Source organism: Suncus etruscus, chromosome 13 (genome assembly GCF_024139225.1).
Source record: "Suncus etruscus isolate mSunEtr1 chromosome 13, mSunEtr1.pri.cur, whole genome shotgun sequence".
NCBI lineage: Eukaryota > Metazoa > Chordata > Mammalia > Eulipotyphla > Soricidae > Suncus > Suncus etruscus.
Window position 1 is genome coordinate 99,427,689 of NC_064860.1, and position 13,499 is coordinate 99,441,187.

General features: G+C 53.8%; 1 protein-coding gene across 1 annotated transcript in view; it reads right to left on the minus strand.

Annotated features, from left to right (window-relative positions):
* The window catches only part of MCM3AP (minichromosome maintenance complex component 3 associated protein), a 41,623-nt gene that overhangs the window by 16,756 nt on the left and 11,368 nt on the right, over positions 1 to 13,499 (minus strand). The window contains exons 8-19 of the mRNA XM_049785640.1: positions 13,070 to 13,338; positions 11,848 to 12,010; positions 10,638 to 10,798; positions 9,749 to 9,990; positions 9,531 to 9,670; positions 8,404 to 8,504; positions 7,413 to 7,544; positions 7,117 to 7,230; positions 4,485 to 4,637; positions 3,426 to 3,623; positions 1,140 to 1,208; positions 922 to 1,053 (exon numbers count right to left, since the gene is read on the minus strand). Of these exons, the coding sequence (XP_049641597.1) occupies positions 922 to 1,053; positions 1,140 to 1,208; positions 3,426 to 3,623; positions 4,485 to 4,637; positions 7,117 to 7,230; positions 7,413 to 7,544; positions 8,404 to 8,504; positions 9,531 to 9,670; positions 9,749 to 9,990; positions 10,638 to 10,798; positions 11,848 to 12,010; positions 13,070 to 13,338 (1,874 nt within the window). The remainder of the gene's footprint in view (positions 1 to 921; positions 1,054 to 1,139; positions 1,209 to 3,425; positions 3,624 to 4,484; positions 4,638 to 7,116; positions 7,231 to 7,412; positions 7,545 to 8,403; positions 8,505 to 9,530; positions 9,671 to 9,748; positions 9,991 to 10,637; positions 10,799 to 11,847; positions 12,011 to 13,069; positions 13,339 to 13,499) is intronic.

Consider the following 13,499-nt stretch of genomic DNA (forward strand, 5'->3'; position numbering starts at 1 on the left):
CAGACGGTAGTGAAAGCCATACAATATTGGGAATACAGTGAAAGCCATTCAGACAAGGCTATGAAGTCAGGTGACACTGTTTCTCAGCAAAGCTATCAAGTAAGAAGAGTGATATAGCACAGTTGCTTTAACAATGATGCCAGTGCACGCCACCAATGGCCCACACACTGAACGTGATTTTATCAGCACAAATTGTGCGGTTATCTGCCAGCAGCTGAGACCCTGCAAATGATTTGCCTATAGGCTAGGACATTGTATCCATCCTTTGAATTTCTTTTTTAAATACCCAAAGAATTTCCTGAGGGCCCGGAGAGATAGCACAGCGGTGTTTGCCTTGCAAGCAGCCGATCCAGGACCAAAGGTGGTTGGTTCGAATCCCGGTGTCCCATGTGGTCCACCGTGCCTGCCAGGAGCTATTTCTGAGCAGACAGCCAGGAGTAACCCCTGAGAAATGCCGGGTGTGGCCCAAAAAACAAAAAAAAAAAAAAAAGAATTTCCTGAGGAAAAAATGGGGAGGAGCAGGAGAGACAGTACAGAGCTAAAGATTCTTGCCTTCCTTGTGATGGACCTGAATTGATCCCTGGCACCACACAGGGTTTCCTGAACACCAGGAAGAACACCCACCCCAGTAGCCAAGCGTGGCCCCAAATCCAACCCTCATAAAGAGGAAGCAAAATATATACTGTCTAGTCAGGAGCAGAAAAATTAACGGCCCTAGTGACCACATCTCCCCCAGCTGCTCTTGTGACCACTCTCCTCTGGCTGCTATAGCAGCAGTGTTGACAAATCTAGGACCCAGAGCAGAAACTCAATAACCAAAGTGCCCTCTGAGTGGGAGAGTGTACCCCACAGAGGAACCCATCCTGACTCCCCTGGACCACCCTCAGATCAGCTACGCTGCTCTCCCAGGGGCCCCCTGACCTGCCAGGATGCCCTGTAGACTGCTCTTCTCCCGGCAACATCAGCACCAGTTTCCAAAACATGTTCTCCTTTGCCCCGGAGAGATGCTCAGCCACAAGCGACGGGAGGTCCAGAGGTGCCCATGCTGTATCGCTGTGGAAACATCAGATAAGTGTGAGCCAAGCAGCAGTCGGGGTGGCGGGAGGGTGAAGGGGACATGGACATGAGACACGACACACCTCAGCAGCTGCTGGTAGAAGTGTTGCACCTTCAGTTGATGGGCAGTCTTGTTCCTGAGCCACCGCAACCTATAGAGTCCAGTCCAGAGACCACAGTGTGAGTGTGTCATAGTTGTATGGAGGAGACAGTATGGGCACATGGTGATTTCCAGCACGATGACTGCCTCTGCGTCTCATCAAGTCCAGTAACACTTGGCAGACAAGAATAGATAGGAAGTGACAGGCCGTGTCTGTGACACACAGCAGATCCAGGTTCAACCTCCAGCATCCAACCCACACTGGGGTGGGGACTGCTGTTAGGAAGACTAGGGCTGTATGGGGAGGGGAGAGAGGCAGACGCAGCAAGGATGGATGGAAGGCAGTTGAAGGAGGCTGCTTAAAAAAGCTTAACTTAGGGCCCGGAGAGATAGCACAGCGGCGTTTGCCTTGCAAGCAGCCGATCCAGGACCAAAGGTGGTTGGTTCGAATCCCGGTGTCCCATAGGGTCCCCCGTGCCTGCCAGGAGCTATTTCTGAGCAGACAGCCAGGAGTAACCCCTGGGCACCGCCGGGTGTGGCCCAAAACCCAAAACCCAAAAAAAAAAAAAAAGCTTAACTTAGAAGCCAAGGGAAGGGGCCACCGAGGTGGTGCTAGAGGTGAGGTGTCTTGCAAGTGCTAGCCAAGGAAGGACCGCCCACCCAAGCCAGGGGCAATTTCTGAGCATCAAACGGTGTGGCCCGAAAATAAAAAGCCAAGCGGAGAAATGCACATGGTGGTTAGGGCCCTGAAATAAAGCTGAGTATCTCCTGAAACTTCAACTGATTGCCATGGGATCGTTTCTCCGCCATTACCCTGCAACCTACAGACCTGCCGGCCGGAGGGGCTACAGGTACCAGGCCGAGCCAAGGGAGGCCCACCCCCAACCTTAGAACTCTATATTTTATATTTACCAACAAGGAGTAACCCGAGCATAGCTGGGTGTGATCTCCAAACAAGCAAACATAAGCCCTATGCTTATGTTTATCTATGCTTATGTTATCTATGCTGAGAGTTGGACACGGAAGATTCTGAGGCCGAGGGTGGCTGTGAGCACCAAAGCGAATCACTGGGCAAAGGGAAGAGCTGGCACCGAAGTGTGGGACTCAAAGACTTGGGCAGGTCAGAGCTGTGCCGGGAAACCCATGACCCCAAGGCCCAGGTCAGGACTGTGGCAGGGTCAGGAGGTCCCCAGAGTCCCAGATAGACTTCGTGACTAAGAGGCACCAAGAGGCTGTGGTCTATGCCTGAGCCCTCCATCCCACCTCTCATACACTCCCCGACATCCTGGCCAGACCAGCAGGAAGAGCTGAGTCTGCACAGGAGAGCCAGAGCTCAGGTGGGAGCCGAGCAGAGGCTGAAGGCGACGCATGTGCTCGGGCACCCAGAGGGCAGATAGCTGCAGCACGCAGGTCAGGGGCAGGCAGGTCCACGGAAGGCACTTGCCTTGCATGTGAGCCCTGGGGTCAAGCTCTGCACCAAGTCAAGGAAATGGCCAGGAAGTGGCACTAGAAGCCAGAGCGTGTGCTTGGATATGGGCCTTCAGGTCTTGAGCTCCAGTGCTCTATATCCTGTTGGGGATCCCCAGTTGAACACTGTTGGTAGTGAACCCCACAAAATGGGCAGCTAGGAGCCCTGGAAGGGGACAGTCACATAGCTGACTTCCTGCAGCATCCAGGACAGAAGAGCAGAGGCAGAAGGCTCAGAAACAGTAAGACTGGGGCCGGCGAGGTGGAGCTAGAGGTAAGGTGTCTGCCTTGCAAGTGCTAGCCAAGGAAGGACAGCGGTCCGATCCCCCGGCGTCCCATATGGTCCCCCAAGCCAGGGGCAATTTCTGAGCATTTAACCAGGAGTAACCCCTGAGAATCAAATGGGTGTGGCCCGAAAAAACAAAAACAAAAACAAAACAAAACAAAAAAAACAGCAAAACCATAGAGAGGGCAGCCCTTCCACCCCACCGGCATATCTGGCTCCAAGACCAGGATAAAGTAAAACCAGGAGCAAAGATCTAAAGACAGGACCTAGAGCATCTCAGGGCCAACACGCACACGCACATACACACACACACACACACACACACACACACACACACGAAAGCACCCGGCTGGCCCATATCTCTCTCTCTCTCTCTCTCTCTCTCTCTCTCTCTCTCTCTCTCTCTCTCTCTCTCTCCTCTCTCTCTCTCTCTCTCTCACACACACACACACACACACACACACACACACACACACACACACACACACACACACACACACGAAAGCACAGGCTGACCTGGTACAGGAGATGCCTACTTTCCCGGCATGGCCCAGGTCCAGCATGCCCCTGGCTAGGTTCTCCTCAGCAATGGGGCACTCTGCGCTGGGTGCCAGTGTCCACAACTGGTTGTTCACATCCACACAGCAAGGTGCTGCGGGGAAGGCCTGCATCTGGCGTCGCAATTTCTTCCTGCCCTCCACAGCTTCCCTCCACCTGCAGAACAACACCGCCATCATGTCCATGCACGTGTCCATGGCACAGACAGCATGGTCCCGGGCCCCCGCCCATTACACAGATCAGGCCCTTCTAAGCAACAACTCCCACACTGGACAGGACCAGAAGGAAACCAGGCACATGGGAAGTGTGCACGGCCTAAGGGTGTGGGACAAAAGGCTAATGAGAGGTCATCGGGCATATAAACACTGGCAGGGGGTCTGCCCAGAACTCTCACTGAGACTGTGGGCACTGCCACGACATCCAGGGGCCTCCATGCCCCAAAGAGGAGGAAAAGGCTCAGCCCCTCAGAGCAGCCACTGACCAGGCCACCAGGTAGGCAGCTCAGCGCTGCAGGCTCTCAGGAGTGGAGGCTCTGCTCCTAGTTGCCACCACTCGCCCTTCCCACTCTGCAACCAAGGACACTGCACCCAGTCCATGCGTGACACACATCAGCGAATAAACCCACACCCGTGACCAGCCTGACCACCACAGATGCAGCAGTCCAGTCATCCGCCTTCTCATCCCCAAGGAGCCAGTATGATTCTTCATGCTTCCCTCTGGCCACAGAGCTTTTCCACAAACAATCTACTTCACTGGCCATACACTGCAGGCTGTTGTCTGCTGCACCCCAAGTATGGCTTCGCCCTAAGCTGCCTCACTGTACTCGAGGGTATGCACAGCTGAAGTGGGTGCGAGCAGTGAGGTGAGCACACTGGCCATCTGCTGAAATGGGGCAACCCTTTTGCTGGTGCTGGCTCTCACCCCCATGATTTGCAGCCTTTCAGACTTCTAAAGTGTCTATCCCCAAAAGAATGATCTATATATAAACTACCCATGCATAAATGACTCGGGACTCACCGCTGGAGATATTTGCAGAAGCACTGAAGTTCCTGGAGAGTCTCCTTTGCAGTCTGGAAAATCTCCTCCCCCAGGAACAGTTCCACGAGGTGGGTACAGACATCCTCACAGCAACGGGCTATGCGGACTTGCTGGTCCACCTCCACCGCACTCCTGAGAGAAGAGGAGCCAGCACAGATCCTCTTAGCCCAGGAGCAGGGCCAGGAGTGCTCACAGAGCACACATACTCAGTGACCTACTGAGATTGGCAACCCTGAGGCCATGTGGACACAAACCCCCAAGAAACCAGTATCGAAGGATCTTAGGACAAAATCCTGTCAGCCAAGGGGCTTAGAGCAAATACATTTAGTCAGAAAATCGAAACAGCTCACAGATATGCAACATTTTCACAGAGAGGGCTATGGAGCTGTGGGGTGTTGGAGAAACTGGTTTTTACCTTATTCAGGATAATTCTTTTTCTCCTTTTTTTTTTTTTTTTGGTTTTGGGCCACATCCGGTGACTTTCAAAGGTTACTCCTGGCTCTGTGCTCAGAAATCGATACTGGCTTAGGGTACCATATGGGATGCGAGGGATCAAATGGATCCAACGGAGATCTGTCCTGGGTCAGCCTCGTGGCCCTACAGCTGTGCTATTGCTCCAGCCCCTTATTCAGGATAATTCTTCTTGCATGTGCTTGTCTCCTACCCCTACCTGTTCTCCACCCATGGGTGCAGTCCTACTCTTCCCAATAAAGACCTCAGGTCAGAGAGACTTCTTTGGGGGTTTGGTTCCACAAGTTGCCTGTCTGCCTGCTGGCATCTTTGCTGCTCTCAGCTAAGCCTGTGGTGGAAGTTCCTGAACCTGTTTTCTCTCCCTAATCCATGTGGATTCTTTCCAAAATCAGCAGAGCTTCCAGACCCGCATTCACCAATCCCTTAGCCTTGGGGCATGAGGTTTCAGGTCACCTGGTCCTAGACCAAATGCTAATTTTTTTTTTTTTTTTTGTGGTTTTTGGGTCACACCCGGCAGTGCTCAGGGGTTACTCCTGGCTCCATGCTCAGAAATTGCTCCTGGCAGGCACAGGGGACCATATGGGACGCTGGGATTCGAACCGATGACCTCTTGCATGAAAGGCAAACGCTTTACCTCCATGCTATCTCTCCAGCCCCACCAAATGCTAATTTTACCTGAAGGTCAGACCTGCCCACATCTGGGAGGAGTCTACGGATGGTAACAAATGGGTTGCCTCAGGAGTGTAAGGAGGTCTGCAGTAGGAAGCAAGAAGGGACTGGAGAGGCTAGCAGCATGAAGAGATATCAGGGACAGGTTTAAGTACAGGGCTGCTTATGGATTCTAAAGGGTTATACATGTTGGCTAAGGCCTTATTATTATTATTATTATTATTTTGGCTTTTTCGGCCACATCCATTTGATGCTCAGGGGTTTCTCCTGGCTAAGCGCTCCAAAATTGCCCCTGGCTTGGGGGGACCATATGGGACGTTGGCAGTCCTTCCTTGGCTAGCACTTGCAAGGCAGACACCTTACGTCTAGCGCCACCTCACTGATCCCAGATCTTATTATTAATAAAGCTGATGTCTCCTGAAATCTGACTGCTGTAGATCATTTCCTCGTTGCTACCCTGAACCCACAGACCTGCCGGATGGAGGGGTTGTTGCAAGGCGCAGACTTCGGGTAGGAGAAGTCGTACCCTCCATCCACACCATCTAGGACTCTATAATTAATATGTAATTCTACCGTTTCCACTAGAACAGTGGTCCTCAAACTATGGCCCGCAGGCCACATATTGTATTTGTATCTGTTTTGTTTCTTCATTGCAAAATAAGATATATGCAGTATGCATAAGAATTCGTTCACAGGGAAGGTGGCGCTAGAGGTAAGGTGTCTACCTTGCAAGCGCTAGCATAGGATAAGCCTCGGTTCGATCCCCTGGCGTCCCATATGGTCCCCCCAAGCCAGGGGTGATTTCTGAGCGCATAGCCAGGAGTAACCCCTGAGCGTCAAACGGGTGTGGCCCAAAAACCAAAAAAAAAAAAAAAAATGAATTCGTTCATATGTTTTGTTTTTACTATAGTCAGACCCTCCAATGGTCTGAGGGACAGTGAACTGGCCCCCTGTTGAAAAAGTTTGAGGACGCCTGCACTAGAGTGTGGAAAAGCCCAAGATTCTCTTGGACCGAAGCACCATATCCACCACCAAGCAAAGCACCCAGGCTTCAGAAAACAGATGCCTCAGCTCACCTGGCCATACACACAAGAACTCTCCACACACCAACTCGTTCATGAGGACTACAGGCCCTCCGTGTACTGCCCTATTCACATGGGGAATACCTGTCCTGTCCTCCACATGCCTTATCATCCTTCACACGTCCTCCCCACACCGTTATCATTCACACAGGAGCCCAAGCCTTCTACACACCACATTGTCCACACGGATGCGCTATGTATACCGTGGGTTCCAGGAGCTACTGTCACGCTCTGGAGCATAACAGAAGGTAGAGTCCCTGCATGACCGGCCCAGGTGACTCCGGGTCAGTCTGGCAGGAAGGGCTGCTCCGAGAGGATGGCAACAAGCCTCTGCCCTCACCAGGGGGAGCAGGAGTGGCCTGTCGACGCATACACTGGCACTCACTTACTTCCACTCCTGGGAGCAGGTTTCCCTCACACACTCCCTCAGCACGAGCTCCGTTAGTTCTGCAACCAGGGCCTGGCTCAGCTGTGTCAATGCCAGCTCTTTTTCTAGCCTCAGCCTGAGGAAGGAAGCAAGTGAGATCATGCAGGAGGGGCATGGATGGTGCTGCCCCCACCCCAATTGAGCTGGATATAAGTGGGCCGGGCCAGGCCAGGCCAGAAGCCAAGGGTGAGGGGCGGAGCGGCAAAAGACCCGTTGGCAGCTTCCCGCCAGCCAGCACTGCCGCAGGAGCATGCAGACCTCTCTTCCTCTGCTCGCCGTCTCTCTTCCGCCTTTCGCTCTCTTTCCTTGCTCATCTCCTCAGCAGCAATGTGCCTGAGGATGCTGGTGGTAGTGGCCGTCAGCAGCTCCTCCACAGCAGCACTGGAGACACTGCAGAGAGCACAGCGGTCATGTTTGTTATGTTCTAAGGCAGTGATGGCTAACCTTTTTGAGCCCGAGTGCCCAAACTGCCACACAATGCCCGGTCCTCCCAATGGCCAGTCTGGCCCTGTTGCCAGGTGAGCTGCAAAGCAGAGACCAGCACACTCCCTCCCGCTTCGCCGCATCTTTTTTTTTTTTTTTTGTCCCCCAATTCACAATACAGACCAGAAGTAGAAAGCCTGTGTAGAGTACAGGCCTGTGTGGGGTGGCGAGGAAGGACACTTGGGATATTGGTCATGGGAATGTTGCACTGATGAAGGATTTTTTGTGTATATAAATATATATAAATCAAAAGAAAAAAGAAAAGAGGGCCCGGAGAGATAGCACAGCGGCATTTGCCTTGCAAGCAGCCGATCCAGGACCAAAGGTGGTTGGTTCGAATCCCGGTGTCCCATATGGTCCCCCGTGCCTGCCAGGAGCTATTTCTGAGCAGACAGCCAGGAGTAACCCCTGAGCATCACTGGGTGTGGCCCAAAAAACAAAAACAAAAAATAAATAAATAAATAAATAAAAAGGTTCTCTAAAGGGCCCAGAGAGATAGCACAGTGGTGTTTGCCTTGCAAGCAGCCAATCCAGGACCAACGGTGGTTGGTTCGAATCCCGGTGTCCCTGTGCTTGCTAGGAGCTATTTCTGAGCAGACAGCCAGGAGCAACCACTGAGCACCGCCGGGTATGGCCCAAAAACCAAAAAAAAAAAGAAGCCTCAATGCCGTGTAGGATAAGAACACAGTATGAGCATAAGGAATGAACAGAGCAACGAGGGACCAGTCAGTCGTGAGCAGGACACTGGGAGAGGAGGCACACGTACCCCAGGGCTGTGGCTGCGAAGGCTGCCCCTGCAGTGCCCACCTCCTCCAAGTCCCTCTGAAGAACCTCTTGAATGAGCTCGTCCACCACCTGCACCAGGTCCTGGGAGAGCAGGGAGAGACAGAGTGAGGCCGTATCCTGGGAACACCCCGAATGGGTGCACACCCCTCCCACCATCTCCTCGGCCCGAATCCAAGGACAACCTGGGCTCCATGATGTTGCCTCAGCAAGATCTCTTGCTTTCAAAATTCTGGAGCTTTGGGGCGGGGGAGGGGGGCTGCTCTTCACTCACCATGGCAGCCCCAAACTAGTGCCTGAGCAGCTGCCCTCACTGACGTCTCTGCCCATGTTGATCAGTGTCTGTAGGTGTGTATGTCGTACCTGCGTTAATGTCTGCATCTGTCTGAGTATCTTTCTGTTTCAGTGTCAATGCCTGGATCAATGTTTACATCTGTGTCAGTCTGTCAGTCTCAATGCCTATGTCCGTCCGTGTCAGTATCCATGCTGATGTCGTGCCTGAGTCAGTATCAGTGTCTGTGCAAGAGATGCTAACATCTGTATCTCCGTCAGTGCCTGTGTCTGTGTCTGTGTCTGTCAGCGTCAAGGTCTGTGTGAGTGCCTGTTTATGAGTGTGTGTCTCAGTAAGTGCCTGTGACACTGTGATTGTCTTGCCCTCATCAAAGTGCCCCTAAGCCTGCATGGACAGGTACTGAGCAGCAGTCCCAGCACAGTGGTGGGGACACCTCAGATTCCCACCAGGCACCTGAGCTGCCACTGTCCCGTCCCTGTCCTAACTGCTCTGCTCCCAGAAGTAGATAGGGGCCCTCAGAGCAGGGATAGAGCATGCACTGTGGACAGTGCTCTGGAACACGGGTCACAGGAGGGCAAGCCCTGTCCGGCAGTAACCGTGCCTGGTGCAATGGCCCCCAGGTGCTCAGAGAAGGCACCGAGGCAGGCTCCTGACCCTGCTCTGTTTCCTCTGAGATAAAGCAGTGGAGAGAGCCCCTGCGCTCCCTGTCCAAGCAGAAAAAAACCCTCAGCTCACAGAAGGGCATAGTGCAAGCGCTGGCCCAGGCAGCATCGGCTCTCCAGGGACCCCTCCAGACCAGCACCAGCAGAGGGTCATACCGCATCAGAGTACACAGGTACAGGCTTCGGAGGAGGCAGCTGGGGCTGTACGGTGGGCAGGAAGAGGCTGGGCGCAGGGGCAGGCAGGGGTTGTGGGAGGGCGGCGGCATCTGTACCACATTCCTCTCCTCTCCCTGCACCTGCAAGGAGACACTGACGCTCACACAGGGCACCACAGGGACAGCAACTGGGGGGTGACAAGCTATGGCATCACTCACCGGCAGGGTCCAACTTGGGCCTGGGTGCGTTCATCAACAGTTCTGGGGCCAGGCTCTCCCCCATATACTTGTTCTGGGCATTGAAGCTGCACACGGGGATGTGACGAGGGGTGGGAGGCAACGGGCCTCCATTCACAACTTCTCCAACTGACACCATGAGCTTCTGGGTGATAAACACCGACTTCCTGGCCTTGCAAGACCCCTCCGGTTCCAGGAACGCGGAGCGGCTCAGCTCCACACAGCTGCCAGGACAGAACAGGGAGGTCATGAGGGCAGACATATCTAGACCTGTAGCACTTGCCACTAAGGGATGCTCCACATGCATGAACAGCTGTGATATGGCTCTACATGCATGAGCAGTTGTGATAGCCCAAGAGGCATGGGGTGGCCGAGCCTCACATGTTCATAGCTACACAGAGAACAACATGCATGTATGTGTGCAGTCTGAAATGACTCTGGAGCTTGCAGACAGGTGATAGTAAGGAGCTAGGATACCCCAAGTGTGACCTGACCAGGTGCTAACGTGCCCTGTTCTGAAAGAGCCTGAATTCCACCAGGCTTCTCTGTACTCTGCACCTGCAGCCTCAGAGTGGGCCAGCGGAGAGGGACTGTGCTCTAAGCAAGCAAATGTCATCTCTGGAGAAAGGAAGAACAAGCCTGACTGATGCTCAGCCTAGGGCTCTTCCAACCATGGAACAGCACTAGCTCTGCCTTTCAAGTCATGGATAACTGGGTCTAAACCCCAACACATGGGAGAAGGGGGAGACGAAGCCACAGTGTGAATTTTTCAGTTGCGCTGGAGTCAGGCATGGCACAGCGGGCACTGCCCAGCCCTTCAGCAACCCAGTGTGCATAGAAGAGGCCCAGCCTGCTCCCCGCTCTCTCTCACCCATCAGACACGCCGAGGCCGTGGAAGCTGAGGAAATCAGTGGCCTCTTCACTGTCCCTGAATAGCAGCATGCGCACCACTCCATCCAGGGGAAAGACTGTGGAACGTTGCGTGCTGGCGGTGTAGGCGATGCTGAGGGCTCGAAGGGCGTCCTTGCGGATCTGAAAGCAGAAGTCACGTCCCGGCTGGTTTGAGGACCAGAAGCACGGTGTGAGGGCAGCTGCACTATGCTTGGCATTCTGAGAGCCGTGTGGCATGAGGACCCCGGCCTGGCTCTCCCAACTGGACAGAAGAGACCCAGGAACACATGCGGGCAACATCCAAGCTGCCTGGGAAGACAATGGCCTCTCCCATGATTCCCAACTCCCACTCTCCCATCCTCAGTCCCCAGTCCCACACACTGGTGTCTGACTGTGCCACTGATCCTACAGGCTCAGATAATGGGTGGGTGCACTCTGGTATCATGTGTAGGTGTCCTGGTGTCTTGTGGCCAGGCCTTACCCAACCCTAAGCCGAGGACTCAGCATGGAGCGGAGGGAAGAGCTTGGGCTACTGTCCAGTGCACCAGAGCAACCACTAAGAGCGACACTTTCTACACGGGCAAATGCAGGAGAGAACATCGAGGGTTTCTTTTTTTTTTTTTTTTTTTTGGTTTTTGGGCCACACCCGGCAGTGCTCAGGGGATACTCCTGGCTGTCTGCTCAGAAATAGCTCCTGGCAGGCACGGGGGACCATATGGGACACCGGGATTCGAACCAACCACCTTTGGTCCTGCATCGGCTGCTTGCAAGGCAAACACCGCTGTGCTATCTCTCCGGGCCCCATCGAGGGTTTCTGAGCTAGGACATGCATGCACTTCTTTACAGGGACAACCTGAGAGTGCTGGGGTACCTAGGATCTCTCCTGGCCTGACGTGCTGCTGCTCAGGGGCCACCATGTGGGAACAGGAACTTAGGGGCTCCAGCATGGACTTGCTGCACCCACACTTCTGATTCTTCAGCTGCAGGGACGATGATGGGGCTCAACGCAACACCTGCCCTCAGAGTTCACCTGTCTGCTCACGGGGCCAGGGAACACGGGGTGAGTTCTGGGGACTAGCCACCCATGACCCTCTAAGACAGCTGTCACGAGGCTGTCTCCATGAGGCATGTTGTGAGCGTCAAGGCTGTCTGGCTTGTGCTTCACCTCTGCAGGGCGGCCTGCCCCTCACCTGGCTGAAGTAGCAATGGAGGAGACAAGCGTTGAGGTAGGAAGCCGACTGGACCAGTTTGAAGAACCTCACAAAATTATTACTGTTCAATGCAGCAAAAACCTGAACCGCAAATTTCACCTCAAAGGAGTTCCTGACTGCAGGATGGAACTGTTGCACTTCCCTGTTAACGAAAGAAGACAGGGACGAGAATTTCTTCTTTGAGGAGATGGAATTCCCATGGAAACAGCTCTGGTGAGAAGATTGCTTGTTGTGCACTGACTAGAGTGACAGTGTGTGTACCAGGGGGTCATGAGTTCCTTCACGCTGACTGCCAGCTATGCTCAACCACTAAGTTGACTGGACTGATGACAGCCAGAACAAATGTCCAGCACAATCCAGCCCTACACCCAGCGTGTCTTGGGGCTTCTGAGATAAACTCAGGTGTTCAAACTTAGTCCCACGTCCAGATACCTGTGATAAGACTTCCGGGGGACTGTGGTGAAAAGCATCTCAGCATACAAAGGGGTGGTCAGGCCAAGGGGCAAGAGTGCTATCAGCCCAAAAAATGCCCAGCGAGGCGAATGCGGCCAGGATGCAGCTCAGCAAGGGTCCAGTAAGGACAGAGGAGCCAGGACACAGCCCAGCGTCGTAAGGCCCAAAGGGAGCCCGGCGAGTCCAATGGGCCAAGACACAGCCTATCGAGGGCCTGGTGAGATCAGGACGCAGCCCACTAAGACCAGTGATGCTGGCTGGGATAAAGCCCAGCAAGGGACAATGAGCCAGGACACAGCCTAGCAAGGGGCAGCTGGGCCAGGACACAACCCCCTTTGAAAGTCTGCTTCCTGACAGAGTGGATGCAGTCCCCCGAGAGTCCCCTCTGCAGTGATTTGCAGCCTCTTTAACCCTTTAAGGTTTTGTCTGGCCTGTCCCTTCTCATTCAGACTTCTGACAGAATGGGCCCGAGTCCTCTGCCTTCCTCCCAACCCCTTGGCCCCACCTACCCACCACCACCACCCCGCCTAGTTCCCACCTACTGTCCCTGGGCCTCCTCCCTTTTATCCAGTGCTGCGAAGGGTAAGGTGAGTCCTCCCCGCCTCAGGCTGTCCCAGAGACTCTTATTCTACAGTCTGCAGTCTGCACTTGTGTAAGGGGGAAGAGGTGCTCGTAAATTCCCCAACCCCATAGCTCCTCCCTACGCTAAGTGAACCTCAGCTCAGCCCAGACTGAGCATTACCCTCACCTGAGGATGTCACCATTGTTCAGGTTGAGCAGGACGTTGTAGCCCTGGAACTCAGCCTCACTGGTGCAGAGCACACCTTTGGCCCGCAGGTCCTGGTACATCTCTTTCAGGCTCTGCAGGCACTTGGTCATGTTCTCGTTGTTGATCTTGGCATCAAAGGATGACATGGGCTCCTCGCACAGGAAGTGAGCACAGTGGATGTGGAAGCGGGTGCACTTCTCAATCAGGGACACTGTCAGGGGGTCGCACAGATGCTGCTGGGTGATGTCCTGGCCACAGGCAAGGGCAAGACACCAAGCACACATGTGTTAGACACAGGTGCACATGAGCCACACACTGTAAGAACCAAGATTCTTTCTCTAAGTCTATGATAAGGAACTCTACACTAAGACAAGCCCAAACCCTAGTAAACTTTTCCACTCCTACCTGA